Here is a 20,480-nt window from a genome sequence, read left to right on the forward strand (position 1 = left end):
TTCTATTTTTAAAATCAAGGTTTTAAATCAATCTAAGAAGTATACCAAACAATCCTATTTTATATTATTATTATTATTATTTATTCTTTCTCTCTGCCGTTAAAAACAGATATCGAGATAAAAAAATTTAATGAAGACATATGGAAAACATAAATTTTATTAATTAAAAGATATGTGACTACATTCTGTAGTGTTCGTTATTTGATACACGTACTTTATAAAATAAATATACGTTTTATACATATATTCTATAACTATACTTTATTATTACTTATATATATAGCAAAGCTAGAGTTTTCCAAAGAATTGCAAAAATGTGATTTTGAATATTTAGTTTATAATTAAGATGTTTATACGTTTTATAATTTACACGAATAAGAGTACGTGTGACGAAATATTTCAACATATCTACAAACTCTTTAGACCCATTCTTTTTGGCTGAACTTTTGCATCAGTTCATTTTTCTTCCTCTTCTTTCCTCCTGGAAAGATTAATCGATAGCTAGAGATACGCGAGCGAGTAGTGTGTGTGAATGTGCAAATTATTCTTATAAGCCTGAATAAAGTTAATTTTTTCATACAAAAAGAACTAAAGTGTTGTGTTTGTGTGTACCATCCTCATTGCGAACAGACTACAAGCACACAATGGATTATTCTCCGATAACGCGGAAGCTTACAAGAGACCATTCTGAGAGGAAGGAAGGAAGGAAGGAAGAGATTACTGAAGGCAATCTAGAGTCGCGAGAGAGGCTGAATCCTAGAATCCCGGAATTAATTTAACCTTATCAGTTGTAGATAAAACTGAGCGGCAACCATCAAGTAGTGAGTGCCAGAGACATAATATAATTATTTTATCTGCGGAATTAATTAATTAGGGTAATTAATTGGAGAATATTCAGAATCCGGTCACACTCCTACTCCGGATCTAACCGTTGGGATCGACTGGACCCCGAACCTTGCAATCGTCCGCTAAAATCCATACCCGAGGAAATAATTTATTTATATCATATAAAATTACAATGTACCAAGGAAAAAATGGCAGCACCAGTGCTAATAATGTCAGCGACCAGGAAAGAGATGATCAGCCAACCACCCATTTATATGACCATGACAGTGAATCAGCAATCGACAGGCAGATATCAATAAGATCAGGACTACACATAGAAACATACCCGTTGAGAAAAGCCTGACATTAAATTTTAATTAATTACCCACAGGAGACGATAAAGTTTGTTTAATGTATTATTTAAATTTATTACAAGCGTCGGTTACGATGTCATTGCAAAGACAAGCAATTGATGTTATAAAAGTAGTCCGTCGTCACGTGGCGGATTATTTGTTTTTTATTGAGTTTTTTATTTGACTTTATTAATTACATACTATGATTTATCCTTATCCATACGCGAAATATGATAAAGGAAATACTATATCTATTGCAGATAAAGAAAATTCTTGATTTAAAGCTTAAGAATGGCGAACTACAATATTGAGAATGTGGTTCATTGTCTTATAAAAACTAACACAAAACATTTATTAATTAATAAATCCCTTTGGATTAATCAAAAATGAATTAAGTACATTAGCTTTAACATGATAAATAAAGATGATGAGAAATTAGAATTAAAATGTTCTTTCTAAAGAAACAGCCTGTTATTGAAGCATAAAATGTCCACTTATTATAAGTTATGAAAAGTATAAATTAATTTGCGTTTATTATAAATATTATTTTGTACTTTCACTGCGTGAAAGGCATTTTAATCCTAATTTTTAATTATAGAAATAGTTAATTTATTCTTATTTCTATTAATAATAATTGTATAGTTTAATTAATTATACGAGAATCTTGTGAATTATAATGATATTTTAGAAAAAAAGAAAATTCAGAAATATAAAGAAAGACAAGATAAATAAATATTTATAAAATATTTAAAAGATAAAATGATCAGATGAATAATGTAAGTGTAGACAAAGCAAAGGAGGAAGAAATTGAGAATAAAATTATAGATTTAATAGTAATATCTTCATTTCTCTTTTTGTATAAACTTCTTATAAATAAATACATAATTTATACTTTCTGTGTCTAAAAACCATTTGAATAAAAAAATCAACGCACCTGGTTTTATAAAAGAGAAACAAGAGTCTACTAAAAGTCAATGTACTCTACGCTTGAAAAATATCAAAGAATTAAAATTAGTGTCCGTAGAGTGTCAGTGTCAGTGGTATGATGTCGGTGATAGTGATGGAGAAGGCAGAATGCAGCTCTATAGATGCACCGATACGTAGGAAATAACGGTTGAAGAGAGGGGGTGGTACGATGGTGGTGAACGCGCGCTCGCACTCTGCAGGGCCCACTTGTTCGTTCTCCACTACGTCGGCTTGTCACTCGCGAGCGTGTTGCCGGTGCGGCAACATCGAGTGCGTTCTCCTTCGACCTGGCCGCGATCCCCGAGTTTGTTCCACTCGAGAGAATCGCCGGGAACCACCACGAACTATCACAATACCGAGGGACGTGAGAAAGAACAATCAGTTCCTATAAATTTTTATCCGCGAAGATCCAAGAGTGATAAAGATCTAAAGTGGTGGAGAACGAATCATCTATCAGTGATCGTAATTAACGATAGAAAAGTGCACGTGAGCGTCACATTGTGCGCAGAGCATGTTCTAAGGATTATCACTTTTTTTTGTCGTATCATTTTTTTTCTTTATTCGGTGATCGCGAAACAAAGAGATCGAGAATGGCAAACGAGACGTTGGCGCGCGAGGTGGACGCGCACATTGTGACTATTCTATCGAGGCTATCGGCCTTCCGAGAGAACAATGCCGATGTGACTGATAGAAAGGCACCCATGTCCGTCGAGGCACGCAGTTTAGAGCTATGGCGAGCGGTAGCTGTCGAATGTTTGGCCACATTTCTCTTCAGCCTCGTAGTGGCTGGTGCAGCCGCCGCCTCCGCTGTATCCGGAAGCGGCCTCTCTGCGTTAGCCACCGCTGTAGCTTCCGGTTTCGCTATCGCTGCGATCTCCCTCATCTTCAGCCACATAAGCGGTAAGGGTATTAATGTATTAATGTATTATAATGATATTGTTATGAAAGTAAAATAGGGAGTCATGTACTCGTACATTTGTCATTGAGTTTCGAGAAATGATTTTGTCAGAATAACAAGATGATTCTTTATAGTTAATACTTATATAAAGTTTTTGAAATTAAACATTTTTTTAATTAAAATAATTCTTATTTTTATAATTAAAAAATTAGTTAACTGTAATTTTAACTTTGTTTAATTTTTCATTTTGTTTTTATGATTTAGAAAGGAGTAATAAGTTCTTATATATGTCTATTTATCTATATCTATTTATCTTTTTTTCGTTTCATATATCAGGTATAGTAAAAAGAAATTCATTTTTCCATTCAATTTCATGCAAAAATAATGGATTTCTTTTTACTACACCTAATATGTTAAAATTTTATATGTCAATGTTTTTTGACATACGTGAAATGAAAAAAGTATAGAGAGCGTTCTATTCCATTTATGCGTAACTAAAAAAATGATATTACATTAACAGCATTATTATAATTAAAAATAATTCTTGTTAATTTTCAACATTATTAATGAAACAAATATGTCATACTCTTATTTTAATAAAATGTTGTTTATTTAATTAATATCAGGGATATACCAGATATTCGGGAAGAATTGTCAGATGTTCGGCCTTTAATTAATATTTTAATTAAAAAATAATCTTGTTAATATTAATGAAACAAATCTGTCCTTATTTTAATAAAATATTGTTTGTTTCGCTAATATTGTGTATTCAAAATAATAAAATTATTTTGAATTAAATTAATGCTGTCAATATAATAAACATTCTTTTTTCCGTGCAGTTCTATTTAATTGTTGCATTTCAAAGAGAAATTAGTTTTTTTGCATAAATATTCATAAAAACACTTATATTTACATGTAATAGTCCGCTTGATTTCGAATTATAAACACATTTGATGTTGCGTCTGCAAGGCTTCTACATAAAGCGTTCAGAGACTAATTACGTAAAGGGTCGCGAACTGCTTAATTCGACGATCTCGTTGCGTCAATGGTTCTGTTCCTTCTTGTACATAGGTTCATGAGCGACGGCCCTCGCGATTTCTCTCGATTGGCTCGTTAACCGATTACGCTGGCGCGGCCAACATTACTATGTTGTGCGTGGCTGGAACGTATGTGGGCACTCTCGAGTACGTTCCGCCGGCACGCACGATACGCGACATACGATGCGTGTAATAAACTCTCGGTTGTCGTACTATATGCCGGAAACCCGATCGCGTTTGCTCCCGACTCGCTATCATTCCATAAATAAACGCAGAGAATGCGCACGAACTTAATCCATTCAGACATTTCAGACTGTTGCACAATGTACATCAAATTTGAATATATCATCCCTCGAAATTTATTTACTCCTATTGATTATTATCTGAAAACAAATGTACGTAATAAATATACATATTGGAAAAATAGAAAAAAATATAATTTTTAGTATGAATTATTTATTAAAATATACAAAGAGAAAAATGTTTGAATTAAATGTTTGAATTAAATGGAATTCTGAGATGAAAAATGAACGATCTAGAATTCTGATTAAATCTACTAAATTTCTGATTAAGTTTACTAAAAAAATTCTAGTTGAAATAACCAACATTTAGAATTTCCTTAGAAAATCTATTAGAATTTAACCTAAAATCTAATAGACTTATGCCCATTTCCACCAACGTAGATTAACTTTAATCTCGGTTCAACTTACTCTTTGTCTTTTTCTAATCTTTAACTAGAAAAAAAACTAGAAAAAGACCAAGAGTAAGTTGAACTGAGAATAAAGTTAATCTACATTGGTGAAAACAAGCATTAATCAGAATTCTGGATCATTCATTTTCCAGATTTCCAAAGTTAATTCAATCAATATTTTTCTGTATTCTTGGATCGAATTAAAAAAAATTTTAGCATGATTCCATTAAAATCAAATCTAAAGAAGTTAATCTCATTCATTAAGCGACCGTTTGTAACTTAAAAAGAATTCTATTTTATAATCCATATTAGAATACATAAGGTGATTAAAAATAAAAAATTCTCGCGTCGATCTAAAAGTATCTTTATTTTTTTCGAGCGCAAACGGGATGCACTGTCCCTGTTCGGCTCATCCAACCCATCGTCCGTAATTGAGCTCGTCTTATCTTATAACTTGTGTCACTGGCAATTATTTCTTCTTGGATTTATTAACGTTACAATTTTTAGTCAGAAATAAAAAAATGAACAGAAATGAAAGTCACTAGAAAGAAGCGTCGATCAAACCAACAGGGTATAAGTCAATTCATCGAGAGAAGAATTGTCCAATCTCCCTCTGTCTTCTTTGATTCTTTCCTTTTTTTATATGGAAAACTTTCTGCACGCAGGTGGACACGTGAATCCAGCGGTTTCGGTATCGTTTGCTTTGTGCAGACGGATTTCCCCACTTCGCGCTGTACTGTACGTGGCGGCACAATGCGGTGGCGGCATAGCTGGGGCGGCGATGCTTTATGGGTGAGTTTCGTCTTTGAAAATCAACATACCTTGATAGAAAATAATTCAGTCGGTTGCGCAAGATTGGTCGAAGTCGTCAACAACCGTTGAATAAGTTTGAACGTAGAAAAACTTGGCAGATATTCTCTCACAAGATGGTTATCATTTCGCTTAGTATGAACAATGAAATGATTGACGATCTAGAGTGCAACGAAGATATATTATGATATGTCATGCAGAAGTTTTTTATTCCTAAGATATTTTTATTCCTAAGGAAAATCGTAAGATAATTGCAATAGCTGCATAATTTTTTTTATAAATTTGAAAAAAGGAGTTTAGATTTATTCTTTGAATTTTAATATAAATTTTTAAATTCATAAAATACAATCGATAATTAGTTTTGTATAGAGTACCTTAATATCTAATCGCAAATGTAATTAGCAGTACAAAAATAACGAATATTAATAAAAATCGGCGTTATCCGATGTGTAAAGTAGCGTGGGTCCTTGACAGTGTTCGGAATGAGATACACTGCTTTGTGAGGACAGCTGCTAGATAGAAGAACCAGGAAGGCATGTGGCCCATCCAAAGCTGGGCCGAGTTTTCTTCCAAGTGTTTCGTACCGTGGCCGGTGGCCTGAGCGAGTTTGGGAGGAGTCTAAATATTATCCACATCGTGATTTCTGTTTCACGTCGGCTATGCGTAACGGTGAACAGGCAAATGTTTTCTTCGGTAATTTTAACGCTTTGTTTATGCCTTTCTTTGATAATTTCAAGGAAAATTTTTAAGAAGTGCATTGTTGAAGATAAAAAAACGAATTTCATCGTTATGGATGTGCAAGAAATGCTTAAATTAAAATGCCATAAAAATATCATGCTTAAAAACTTGCAAGACCGATGCTTTTTTTTATGAGTATGTACACGATGAGTTCAACCGTAAAGTTCCAAGGACCAGGATTTTTATCCTTGTAGCTGTAAAAAATATCACGCATATCTTGCAAACGTAGATAAGTTCCTCCAACATGAAATATTTCGTATCGCATAAAGTAAACGTAAAGTATTTGTCGCCAGATATATAACAGTTTCATGATAATGATAATGCACTTTCTAAGTCTGAGACAAAATTCAAAAATATAAGCAAAATAACCGGGAATAACAGATTGAACCCATCTGAAACGTACATGCATACCAGATATACATGATTTCAGATAATCGAAATTTATTATTTCCTACCGATTTTCTATTGTCTGTACTTTTCAATTGTGTTTCAAGCTTTATAACGTAAACTTGATATGTTGGCACATTGTGAATAAAAATACAGCCCATTACGGACTTCGTGCCGAGGCATGAATATCCCAATTCGCCTCAGAAATATTATGATGTACGAAAGCACGAATACCTTCGAGCGATTCTCAAATAGCCCTCTCGATATATGCAAGTCCGGTGCACGTGCTTCGATCTCGCCCGTGGGCAGACGGCCTCCATTCTCCTGAAGGGCGAGAAAAAAATAAAAAGGGAAAGGCGCGTGCATATACGTGTGTGTGTGTGTGTAGAATCGTGCGCTGGACCAAGAAGCAGAATATCGTTTGAAGGAGTGCGGGTAGATCGTCCTTTCGAAGCGGCAGCTGAAAAAGCCGAAAGAGTGCAAGGAGTGTGAAACGAAGCGAGAGCAACGGACAAGATGAGAGAATGAGACGACGACAGAAGGGGAAAGAATGATATCAGGAATGCCTGAAATAATTACTCTACGTTTAATGCTCATTTAATTTTCAGAGAGACATTTAAAGAATGAGAAAGTGTAATGTTATACTCTTCAAATAACGGCTGTTATTATACTGTAATATTACAGGAAGCGAAGTCTTGCTTGAGAATAATCTCTCTCTTTCTCTGTCTTTTCTTATATATTAAAATTTATATTGGTTATATTTTTATCAATTCAATTTTATATATTTCTTAAATTTGCAGTATTTTTGTAACTTGAGAAGATCTATTCCAGAGCGCGAAATAAACGTTATCTTATTTTCTGTCTTTCTTTCTTTTTTAATGTAATTAACTTAGATAAGATGCGAGTATTAAATCGTTCGAAGGAATGCAACAAGTTGGCATGAGAGACGTGTAAAATAAGATCGAAAGACGAGAAGAGAAAGCATTGAAGAGAGGAATGAAAAGATGATATCGTATGTAACAATTCCATAATAATTATCGGATATTGGCGAAAATATAAATTCATCGAAGAATGATATATTTAATAACTTCTCAAGCTCAGTAATTGATAACGAAAGATGAAGTATATACTGAAACGCTCGAAGAAATGCAAGAAGTTGGCACGAGGGCAAAACAGGATGAAGGAGATCGAAGCCAAGTGATAGATGAGGAAGGGGGTGAAGGGGAGGAAAAAATGGGAGTGCAGGAGAGACGGTAACGAGAGAAGGTGAGAGAAAAACCGTGGTGGCAGCGCGACGGAGAGCGGAAGGAGAGCGACAGCAGCTCGTAAAGGCGGTGGATGAAGAGATGCGATGAGAGGAGTGGGAGAGGCAGAAAGAGGCACGCGTAATTGGCAGGCGAGGGAGAACTTCGGAAGGTGAGCACCTGCCTCGTACGTGGAGAAGTGGAGTCCCGGCGGTCCACCGCCTCGCAGCTGCCGCAGATGTTTCCCCGTGGACCAAAAAAGATCGCGCGGAAAAAGGAACGCACGAGGTGGCGGCGGCGAGTCGGTATCGTCGAGCGAGGAGAGGACGAAGATAATGAATACTCATGCATGCACACACCAAGGTGGGACAAGTTTCACGGCATCGCATCGGGATCGGGCAGATCGGCCCGTGAAGGAGGACACGCCGTTTCGGTGTATTCGAAGAGCGGCGCCGCCACTGCCGAGACAGATGTTCCCGCCGTTGCGTTGCGGAGATCATTGTCCGTTCTTCTTTTCTCCGCTCCGCTCCGAGGTTCCTTTCTTCGCCGCCGAACGATGTACCTCACCAAATTTGGCTTTATCCTTCACGTCGCGTGTCCGTGCTCGCGGCGCCTGCTTTCAGGATACTGAACCACCGATGAAATATTTCACTTTCTTACTTCAACAACTTTAAAGCTATAAATTCCGATCGAGCAACATTTTTACTATACATATTTATACATGTAAAAAATTATAAGCCTATTTAATTCGATTTGTGCATCTATCTTTTTTATTACATTCAAATTATTCTTCATCTTGACAATTATTATTCATTCATATTCAGTAATTTTATACAGTGTCGACAAAAACTCCAAATTTAAAATGAATGTATAATCTGCATTCATTCCAATGTGTCTGAAATCTGCACTACTGTTTTTTTATTTTTTTTTACGATACACCTTTCCTACTGAATTGATACAAATCGGGTTTATTGCATGTATCAGCTGCAAGCATCATTAATATTAACGAATTACTCCTCGTATAAAGTAGGCCTGCAAGATAATCTACTATTTTCTTTTTTACATTTTGATTCTGCAAAAAAATCTGCAAAAGAATTATTTATTTTTTACAGTATTTATTATTTGTTATTGTTTTAAATTTTGATTTCTTATATCAGTATATTATATTCATTAACCCAATTGAATTTCTTAATCCTACTATCTCTTTTTTTCTACTCATCCATGCGAAGTGATGCTGCACGTTTCTATATATCTCATCACGTTCTCCATCTCGTGTGACACTTGCCCGGTCACCCTCCAACCACCATATGACCGCACAAAGAGGTAACAAGTGCGCGATATGTACTGAAATAATAATCGAACAATACTCTAGTTAACCGGACGGGGCCAACAGGGCCCTTTCCCGAGACGTCTCGGGGGAATACCGGCGAGCTTGGTACAGAAAAAAAAGTCAGGGCGTGAGATCGAGAGAAAGAGAGAGAACGAGAGAGAGAAAGAGAACGAGAGCACGAAGAGTGCACTTGCATCTGTTGCGACTCCGCTGGCTAACAGCGGCGGGTGTAAAACACGCGTGGAGGCGATTTCCGGGAGGGGATGGAGGGGGCCGAGGGGAAAGAAATTATGGGGAACCACCAAGGGATGGGTTTTGGCGTCCCTATCGTCTCGTCCGGGATCATTCTCAGTGCCGACTGCGCGGCGCGTGTGAGGTAATAAATATAAAAACCATCCGATAAACCCCAAAGTGAGACTATCCGGGTCGAAAAACGTGATGGTAGAAGAGGGAAGAAAAAAAATGATAGAAACGGCAGCCGCGAATTTAACTATCCGTGAAAAATTTACTGTCATCTCTTCATTATATATACTTACAGTCTTACAGGATTTTTCCATTACTATTATTATCGGCAAGGGAGTAATTTTTTCCTGCAAAAATGATAAAAAGGACAGTAACTTTTATATTTATAAGGGCGAAAGACTTTATTTCAAAAGTTATTCTGCTCACATGTTAAGATAAAAAAAATCCGAAATCTCTTATTTATCTAGGCAAACTAGGCACGTGCTTAGAATCCGTATTTTTGAGCGTATAAGTACAATCGAGATAAACAAAGATACTAATAATATAAATAATGCAAATAATACAAATAATATAAATAACATAAAATAATATAAACAAGGAAACATTTTTCTATTTTGATTTTATATAAATTTCTATCTAAATTTTTTGGAGTGGAATCTCATTCTAAAGAGTAAAAATTGAGCCAGTCTTAAAAAAGAATAGCTCAATTTTTAATCTTTAAGAAAATGAGATTTCACTCTTTAGAGTAAGATTCACTCTAAAAGTTTTAGAGAGTACATATTTAAAAATTATAATTTATTTATTTATTTCGTTAATTCTATAAACAATTTTTTCCTTGATCAATGTGTGAAAATATTAGATAGTGTGTTTTTTTATTTAAATATATATATATATATATATATATAACATTATATATATTAACATATATATATATATATATATATATATATATTTAAAAAGAATACAAAATGTTTAACAGAGAAGTGTGTTCAATTTTGCTTCTCCAGTTATTAGAAATTATTGCAGATTAGACGATTCGGAGTTACATTCGCCACAAAGAAAGTGCTTTATACTCGCGAAATTGGATGCATCAGAGATTAGCTCATTGAAATGTCGAAACACGTGCGCCAGGTAAGCATGCACGACGCACAATATAAATGGGCATCTTTTCAGACGAGGTTTTTCTTCGATATTTCCAATCGATAGGTTTCCACTCTGCCGAAGGTAGACCTAGTTCCTCTGGCGGCGCCAAAACTACGCCACCAATAAAATTCGGCTTACGACTCCATAATCTATGCAAAGCGAATCCGCTCGAATAATTTTTGTTCGAATATTCTGAGGTCGGTCGATACGACGTGTTTGAGAATATGACTCACGCAGCGATAAAACCAGTGCAATCATGCAGAAAGATAAAAGTTCTCGGACCCTGCGACTGAGAAAATCATTAGTTCCGCGAACAGAAGAAAAAATCGAAAAATGTGGAGTCTTGCGGGAAATTTCTGAATTTTTAATGATAAATTTTACGCAACATAAAGTCGATGTGATGATTCTTAATCACATCTTGTAAAATAAAAAATAATTTTATTTTGTGTTTCAACTTATAAAGGAATAAAATAACAGAATTAATTATGAAATATTCATTTTAAAAACTTTTTATTAACATTAAAATTGATGAGACTATTGAGAAAATTGCATTGCAGTCACATTCCTTATACAGTTATGTCTACAAATGTAACTACAGTGCAGATAGTTTTACTCGAAGAAAGAAATTTTTACCCTTTCATTCTTTTTTTCTTTTATACTTTCTTCACAATTCTTTTCCTTCCTTTAGATTTCGTTTCTTTTAGTATTGCAGTTTTCTCAGTTTCTATGAAAACTTTAAAAGAGATTCCGTTAACAATACATCATATAAAGTTTGAATTATCGAGATACCTTCGCTGATCGTGATGGATAATATTATACAAAGATGACAAATCCAAGGTTTTTAATTTGTTTAAATACTTTTTAAAAAATTGAAGGGTGCCTTGCAAGGTGGTCGGAGCTAAGCCTATTTATCAAAAGGGTTCCTTACTATTACTATGAATCGAGGAAACAGCTGTGTGGTGTGGCAGGTGTGTTGTGACGTCAGGCAAGACACCCGCGGTGCGCGTGGCGAACCGGATGTCCAGGAATGAAAACAGCTTCGCCGCACGGCTTTCGTGTTCGTATAGGGGTGATGGTGTCCTTCTTAGCGATCGTCGAACCATTGCTATCGAAGATTAACAATTCTTCGAAGGATCACGCGCAATCATCCTTATTCCTTACTTCTTTTTGGTCTTTATTATCCGATAAGTACATTTCCCTTTATAATTGAAACAAGTAACTATGAATCGCAACACGATCTAAATTATGTTTGAACATGGTAAAATAAACTGAAATAGAATACTTTAACTTTAAAATATGTACTTCAAAAATTTAAAAGTCTTAATTATTATAATTTAGTGAAATAAAAAGAATAATTACATTAGGAACTTTGGATTTTTTTAATATAAATTTAAAATTTGAGCTTTGAAATACCTCTTTTCCATAAAGTGCGTTTATTATTAACTTTATTTTTAATTCTTCAAAATTGAAGTAAAAACGATTTACATGGTAGTTATTCTCTGATGATTCAATGTTGTAAAATAGCGATGTTCTCGTATTATATAGGAATGTTCTATCGCAAATCGATAGGTATTTGCATAAAGATGATAGAGAGAAGTTCATCTTTGCTTGAGGATCCTGCAATCACGAAAGCATGATTTATATAGTAAGATTTAGCTGTGACACGCAATATTCACGTCTACTCGAAGGCTCTCAGATATTGAGTTCTTAATCCGTGCTTCTCGAAAAGCTTTTCATATCAACAAAATTGATTCTCGTAAAATTCTTCTGCGATTTATAATATTTCGTTTTCAGACGAGGTTTACTTTTTGTGTTCCTATATAATTCTAGTTTTTATAAATGAATTAAATTTTTTCAAGTTTTAAGCTGTAATTGTTCCAATTTCGATAAATTTTAGTTTATTTTTGCTTTTCTCTCTCTCTCTCTCTCTCTCTCTCTCTCTCTCTCTTCTTCTTTCCATTAGATAAATTACTTTATGGTTTATTCAAAAGTGGAACATCCAGCTTTTAATGTTCCTTATTAAATAAATAAAATAATGTTTCTATTAAGTTCCTTGTTAAAGAATAAATTATAATCAAAATTATGTTGCGATAATTATTACGCTTGATTAGTATTATTTCGAAAGCGATATAATAAACGAACACAATAATTATATGATAAAAGATGAATTGTAATAAAACATCATCAAAACTTAAACAATGTATAGGTAATACAATTTTGAGAGCATAAATGTGATGAATTCGAATTTGTAATACACGCGATTTTTAATAATTTTGCAATGGTTAGTCCTGTTACGTGATGGACAAGAGAAATCGGCGTTTCGGATCGAAAGTACATGAAAGCCAGGTAGGTCACGTAGAATGGTCTTTCTCAGTACATAGGAATGCTTTAATGCCTGAAATGGTTTTATTGAAAAACGGCATAAATGCATGATCAAGGATTCCATCCCTTTAGAACTGTTTTGGAAGAATCGAACTTTCTCTTCCATTCATCGATATGTTATATTTTCGATGATACAAATGACATGTATCATATTGGTGCAGAGTTTACGGTATTATTAACTTTGAAAATAATGAGAATTAATTAACTTTTTATATGTCGTTTATACAGTTAAAATAAGCCTTTGCCTTTACTTAATATACAATCGACCTTTTTAGTTTTTGACAAACATTTTTTATTATTTCATAAGTTCTAGGAAGATATTTTCTCAAAGTTACAAGAGGAATTTGTTTCTTTATGAAAAGGTGAGCGTGAAGAGATATTTTATATTTTCGAGTATGTGTTAACGTTTCCAGACTAAACAAGAACGTGAGTTTTTGCCGCGCTTGAAGAAATAAGTCTCAGCGTGAGAACTACTAGATTTGATAAAAGTTAGTGTTGCTCTTTTAGGAAATTCATTTTTACATATTATTTTTATTAGACATTAATTTCTATTTTATATATACATTATAAATTGTTACATTATAAATTATTATATATACATTATAAATTGTAATTTATTATACTTTAATCATTTTCTTTTATTTTTAACATACTTACATATAAATATTATACATTGAACAAAAATACTAATTTTTAATAAATATGTATTTTAATAATTCTAAATAAATATTTACTTAAAACTATTTAAAGAAATATGTATTAAAGTTTAGTAAACTTTTTTAGTGTATACATTTATAATATTAATTATATAATATCGTTAGATGCGGTCGTTTTGATTATTCGAATGTGAACATATGTATCAAATAATGTAAAGCTGTCAGATCAAAAAACCGTAAACTCTATTATAAGATCCGTCAACATCGGCAGATCTCGTAAATAGAAAGAAAGAACTTCCACTATTAGGCAAGCCGGTTTGAGTTAAGTTGAACGAAGTAGTAGGATGCCAACAGATGGTCGCAACCACGTGTTCGTTTTCAACAACCTCCTTTCTATTTCTTCCCTGCGGAACGGTAGATTGGATACACGCGTGCATTTTGTACTTCAAAATTAGCTTCGTGACACGACCGAAATTTTATGCACTATTTTAAGAAATCACATGTCGACGAGGATTTATTATGGCGCTAATCTCATGTCATTTAAAAATTAAATAAATTTTTTACCAAAGTAATTTGAGATATATAAAATAAAAATTAATTGGAAAGTATAATTTATATAATTATAAAATATTTTATTAACCAATTTACGACAAATATAATAAAATGGCTGTTGACATTAAACTCATACATACCTAATAATTTTAATATTTATTTCCATCAAATATATCTACAATACATTAAAGTAAATCAGATTAAAATATTTAAAAAATATTTAGAAAAAAGAAATATTTTAACATATTATCTAGCCTCTGATATATATATTTAAATATTTCTTTTTCAACATTTGAATAATATAATTTTGGAAGAAAGAGTAATAGATAATTAGAACAGATTAATTAATTTATTTAATTACGAGTATTTTGATCCGTATTTTCGAAAGATGCATATCGTCAGATCGAATTACAGCTCGTGCCGAAATTAATATCGCGTGTGACATGGTTTGCAGAACACGAGGAACATTACGTGGGCTGATCGTGAATTTCCGTTCCTTTTCTTTTTTTTTTCTTAATCCTACCGGTGTTATATATCCTTAAGCATGTCCGGCATAGATAGACGTCTTCGGAGGCCCGGAGACGTAGAACATCTGCCGCGTCGTCGGACCCCTCCGACTATGCCCCCCGATGAAGGAGAATCATTTATGGGGCTCTAAAACTCCTTTGTGACGGCGACTTACGCTGTACGGCGCCCAAAAAGGACCACGGAGGATTCCTTTTGTGCAACATGTGGCCGGCACGTGTATCCTCATGTATGAAGACGCAGCTTAGGCGATTTATACAGGATTTATATGGAGGAGAACGCGCGATTTACTCTCGCTCTAGGGCAGCTGCGTAGTTCTTGGCATACCTAAAAGATCAATAGAATTCTTACATCGTTTCTACATACGGGTTCAGATTCTTTCTAAATTCCTAGATCATGGTCTATCACAATATCTATCGAAAATACAAAAGCGAAGTTTAAAATAATGCGACTGAAACATAAATTTATAGTGTTATTTGAGTATCTGTTTCAAATAATATTTTATAGTGTATTTTAAAACAATATTATACAGTTTGAGAAATATATTAATTATTCTCTTTTAATTCTATCCAGAAGAGTTGCAATCGAATTTATTTTGAAAGTTATTTTGAAGGAAATCATTTGGATTATTATTTAAGAGGCTTAGCAAATGACTATACTGCCCTTGCAGTGCGTTTCCATCCAGTCGTCTTGAAAAGGGATACCAATTATCCCTTGACCCTACTATTTCCGCTGTATTACTATCTCGCAATTTACTACGTCGCTTTGTCTGAGATTTCGTTTAATCTATGCAACTTCCTTTCCTTCGTTTCGCATATTAAAAATGTCTTCACTTTGCAATTTAACCTACAGTCGATGACTTAATTATCGTAATATTATTATGACATTAAGATTCTGAAGAAGATTGTTGAAATGAATGAAAAAATATAGAAAGAAAATGTATTATTATCATTACCGTGTTTCATTTTTGTCAAGAAATGCATCTCTTTATTACTTTACGTTCAGAAACTAAGAAAGAATTATGAATTGTTGTATAAGGATATATAATAACGCGACGGATTGCACGTTTCAATGACAGCCGAAGTAAATTATGTGTCATCACAATTCGCTTCGAGAGAAAAAAATTAATGGGCACGTTGTGCGTAGGTGAATTCGGTATTTTAATCGGCGTATACAGCTTCCTGTCTTCTTTCAATCATAAACAATACCAGAGGGCGGAATTGTAGGGCGACCTGTTTCTCCGATATACTTCGTTCTCTTTTATAGGAATTCCTGTGCTTTGTTACGACGCGACGTACACACCTCGGACAAGAAACCGCATCAGACACGAAAGATGAAACTCGAAATCATCGGGCCGCGTACCCGGTTCTGGCGGCGACACGCCAGTTTCTTGAAAGTGAGAAAGGAGAACGTAAAAGTAGGTGGATGCATCGGACGCAAGAAAACCCATAGCGCGGCGAGCTATTGTAATGAGGGGACACGCAGAAGACTCGAATGATGATGATGAACTTGGCGTACAACACGCCGGAGGAATTATAATAATAATCACGCCGTGTAATAATTTCAGCATTTTGACATTTATACATTGCTCCCACGGTTATTCGATACGGGTCCGGTTCCCATTGGAGACATTTTCTACGTTCTTTCATCTTCGTAAAACACATTTATCTCGAGAAAAAAGCGGTATCCTATGATCACTCGTTGATATTCTAGGTATACCTAGTTTGCAGTTCACTATACATTATTGAATAAAATATCTATCAATCTTTATAATATACTGAGACACTGAATATTCACATTCAAATTAGTTTTATTTGAATCAAGCTTTCTATATATTTCAAAAAAGAGAAGTTTTTGTTAAGAAATTTATTTATTACTTCACTATAATATTTTTTAATATAATTATTTAGATACTTTTATACTTAGAAGGAGTGTAATATTTATAAGATTTAAAACTTTTAAATCTTATTCTAACTTTTTAAAATCAAAGCTGTATTTTCTCTCTAAATTAAAATATTACGTTGTGATAAATTAATTAAAATTATAAGCTCGATATACAACTTTAATTTAGTTAATAATGAAATCAAATCCATCGTCATCTCTCCTTCGTCGCCTAGTAATGACTTTACGGTTCATCTACGTTCTAATTTCATGGTTTGACCACGCTAACCTCAGCATCTGAACTTTCCCAAGATTTTATAATGGTATCGAAGCGAACGCATCATCTCTCAGACCCTCTGAGCTTTCGTCGTTTATCGCGTTCGTCACATGTGCGATATTCCTCATACAAGGGGATTCTGAAGCGGTTTGGAGTGTCCAGAATTCGGTGCAGTGGAAGGCAATCCAGGACAGAGGGGGTTGATCACGTCTCGACAAGGTTCGAGAAGGGGATCCGTGGTCCAGCACGCAGAAGGGGGTATCAATAGCTCGTTAATCACAACGGAGGGTGGGTTCGGAGTGATACATATCCTGCCCCTGTCCATCCTCCCATCCCCGTTGAATTGAAATTTATTTAAAACGGGCGCACCGACGTACGTACCCTGGGGGTTTGCGCCGAGGCGTCTCTCTCACCCCTCGCGTGTGAATCGCGAAAACGGTGCACAGGTTGCATCGGGCACTGGCTGCGGCTCTCGAGTCAAGTGCACGCAAGATTAAACCTTCCACCATCATGTCTCGCCTGGATGACCACGCGCTTTTCATCACGCACGACGATCCCGCCTGAGAACGCACCCGCCTCCCGGGTCGAAACCTCGTCGAATTTCTCCCATGAAACTACTCTTTGCATGCATTCGACTCGCCTTTCATACGAGATCGCCGTTCTCGCGAAAGCTAGTAGCCAGCGACAATAAACGTATTATATGCAAAATAATTCAGAGGACGTCTAAATATATATCATTTTATTGTATTACTCGATTCGGATAAATTCGGCAAAATTTTAAATACAAAGCTTGATAATTTCAAAATAAAAACATCATTCTGGCTCTACTTTTATCAATAATATATGACATAAAATATGATGCCAATTGTATCAAAACTTAATGCTTGTTTCCAATGTAGATAAATTTGAATTTCTATTCAATTTACTTTTCTTTTTTTAATTTTAAGAATTAGAAAAAAATAAAAAAGTTGAACCGAGATTAAAAACGATCTACATTGCTTGAAATAGGCACAAATATTTCATTAATTATCTAACTTATAATATTTACATACAATAAAAAATATAGAAGATAGATTTCAGTTTCATTTAGTTTGAAAATTGTATTTAAAAAGCTTAAAAAGATTTTAGCTTGAGTTAGTAAGCTGCATTATTTATCGACAAAATGACGTCAGCTTGCTATCTACTATGAATAGGAAATAGTTTTGAGATAATAAAGTCCGGAATCAAATTCGAAAATGCATGAAGAAATGCAGAATTAAATAAGTCGTGATAAATAGACGTAAAAAACTTCTCGCCTACGCTATAATGAATATAGTATATAAAGGGAAATAATAGAAGATATTCAGATTTTTAACAATAAGGGCTTCGCATTTAATTTATCTTCAGTTGATAATTGTTGGAAAAACCGATTTTTAAAGAACCGTGAATAAACTGCTATAAAATATTATACATTACATATATCAGGCCTGTCCAATTTGAGTTCCGGAGCCAAAATCATCGACACAAAAAAGATTCAATGTGAGTAAGATTTCATGGTCTGTAAAGTGTTGATAAGCGTCATTCAAACGCATATCAACACTTTACAATCTCCATATTGATTTTTTTGCGTCAATGGTTTTGTATTTTAGTTCTGAAGTTTTTTGGACAGGTCTGCATTATATTATACACATTCATTAGAATATCCACAGAGCTTTTCAACAGAATCATCTCTGGCAAAGTCACACAAAGAAAAATAAATACGTCGTTATCGTTCTCGTGCATTCGCACGTTGATTGCGTAACGTATCCACGTGGGAAACGCATATTGCCGGACGATTTTTTCGCAAAAGAAGTAAAAATCCGCTTATCACGCGAGGGCACGCATGTAAATACAAAAATGCTGCCCTTTTTTTCTCCCTTATCCGATCGGGGACTCTCGTCGGCTGTCGCAGTTGATCCCAATTGTGCGGTCATGATCTGCATTTCTGATTTCATCAATTCGCTCTCTTGTGACACGTTCGGTGGAGAGAAAAGAGAGGACGGGAAGGGGAGTGAGTACTGTCATTTGTATCGCAATCGCGACTTCGAGACGGGGTGTTTCGAGTCTGATGAGGAGGAAGAATAGGAGCGAGGGGCGGTGAATTGTAACTCGAGCTCAGTATTTAGCGGTAGGATTAATCGCGATCGTGCGAGCAGACAACCGGACAAAGTTGCGAGGGGCGAGAACCGGTGCACTTTTGCACAGGTGTATTCCTGTAAAAATTTCATGAGTAGATATTATTACGGACGAATTATTTAAATCTTATTTAGCGTCTCTGATATGCGTTTGAAGAACATCGATTTCAATTTTAAGAACAGAAAAAATTAATTAATTCTAAATTAATCTAATTGATTGTAAATTGAATTAAAAAAAAACTCATCAAAACTTAAATCATAGTTAAAAAATTGCTCGACAAAAAGGGAAAAAATGTTTTCATAAAAAAAATTTTATTACGATATTAAATTAAATACATAAAATTTAGAGTAAGAGAGAGAAAAAACTCAGCTAATAATTTCTTCGAAGTAAAATTACTTTCGTATCTTATTTGTGCACTAAACCCCTACGAATTGAGGCAAAAAAGGTGATAGAAGATGATGCAAGAAATATGATTATGGTAATATTATTGAAATTTAAATGCTGTATTTCAGAAATCTTGGCGGAACCAAGTAATTTCATAGTCCATGCATGTATAAATAGCACGAATGAAAGCTCGTTATGAAAAGGCAGAACTAAAGGAAATATTCATCAAATAAATAAACGTAAAAAGATTAAAATAATAAAAAATATTATAATATTTGTGTAATATTTAACCTATAAAAATTGACACATTTTTGTACCTTTTCCATTCAACAATTTAAAATTTACTTTTTTTTTAATTTGAGAAAATTAATAACGAGAGACACTTAAAGTTATATAAAATATTAAGATTGAATTAATTTTTTCAAGTTATTGAAAAAAGCTGTTACAACTGTGGCCTATAAAAACATTTAATTATGTTATATATGTTTGCACTTGATATACATTTATTTCCTTATTTTGACAAACAAACTCAAATTTAGGAGTGTGTGTGAAGTGCAACCGCATGAGCACTCGTGGGATATGATTTGGAGGTCATATCTCTGCGACCCCATATGATTATATGAACTGAGAAAATCAACGAGAATTTTATGCAAGGGAAATGTCATGAAAGGAAACATCGGGGTCACATTTAAGGGCTCGAGGATGCACTAGCTAATATAAACATTACACCGTTGGGACCAACTTACCGCAGGGGGTTTTTATGCGGGGTGCATGTCTCATAGCAAGCTTCAATAGGAAAATCATCGTACATCATATCTCGATGGCGATATAATTTCTACATACTGACACTACTGCCATATAGAAGACCATATGTGATTATTTTTGGCGAGCGACAATTTTCTTTTTCTGAAGAAACGAATAAAAAAAGAATTTTTTTATCACGATTATCTTGCAAAAATTACAATAATATAAGTATATAACTTCTGATAATGTCCTCAATAATA

At 34.2% G+C, this 20,480-nt stretch overlaps 1 protein-coding gene across 1 annotated transcript in view; it reads left to right on the forward strand.

Annotated features, from left to right (window-relative positions):
* Positions 1-2,734: 2,734 nt before the first annotated feature.
* The window catches only part of LOC105618748 (neurogenic protein big brain), a 20,603-nt gene continuing 2,857 nt past the window's right edge, over positions 2,735-20,480 (forward strand). The window contains 2 exon segments of the mRNA XM_012200280.1: positions 2,735-3,044; positions 5,436-5,562. Coding sequence (XP_012055670.1) covers positions 2,735-3,044; positions 5,436-5,562 — 437 coding nt within the window.

The sequence above is a fragment of the Atta cephalotes genome, assembly GCF_000143395.1.
Source record: "Atta cephalotes unplaced genomic scaffold scaffold00018, whole genome shotgun sequence".
Lineage (NCBI taxonomy): Eukaryota > Metazoa > Arthropoda > Insecta > Hymenoptera > Formicidae > Atta > Atta cephalotes.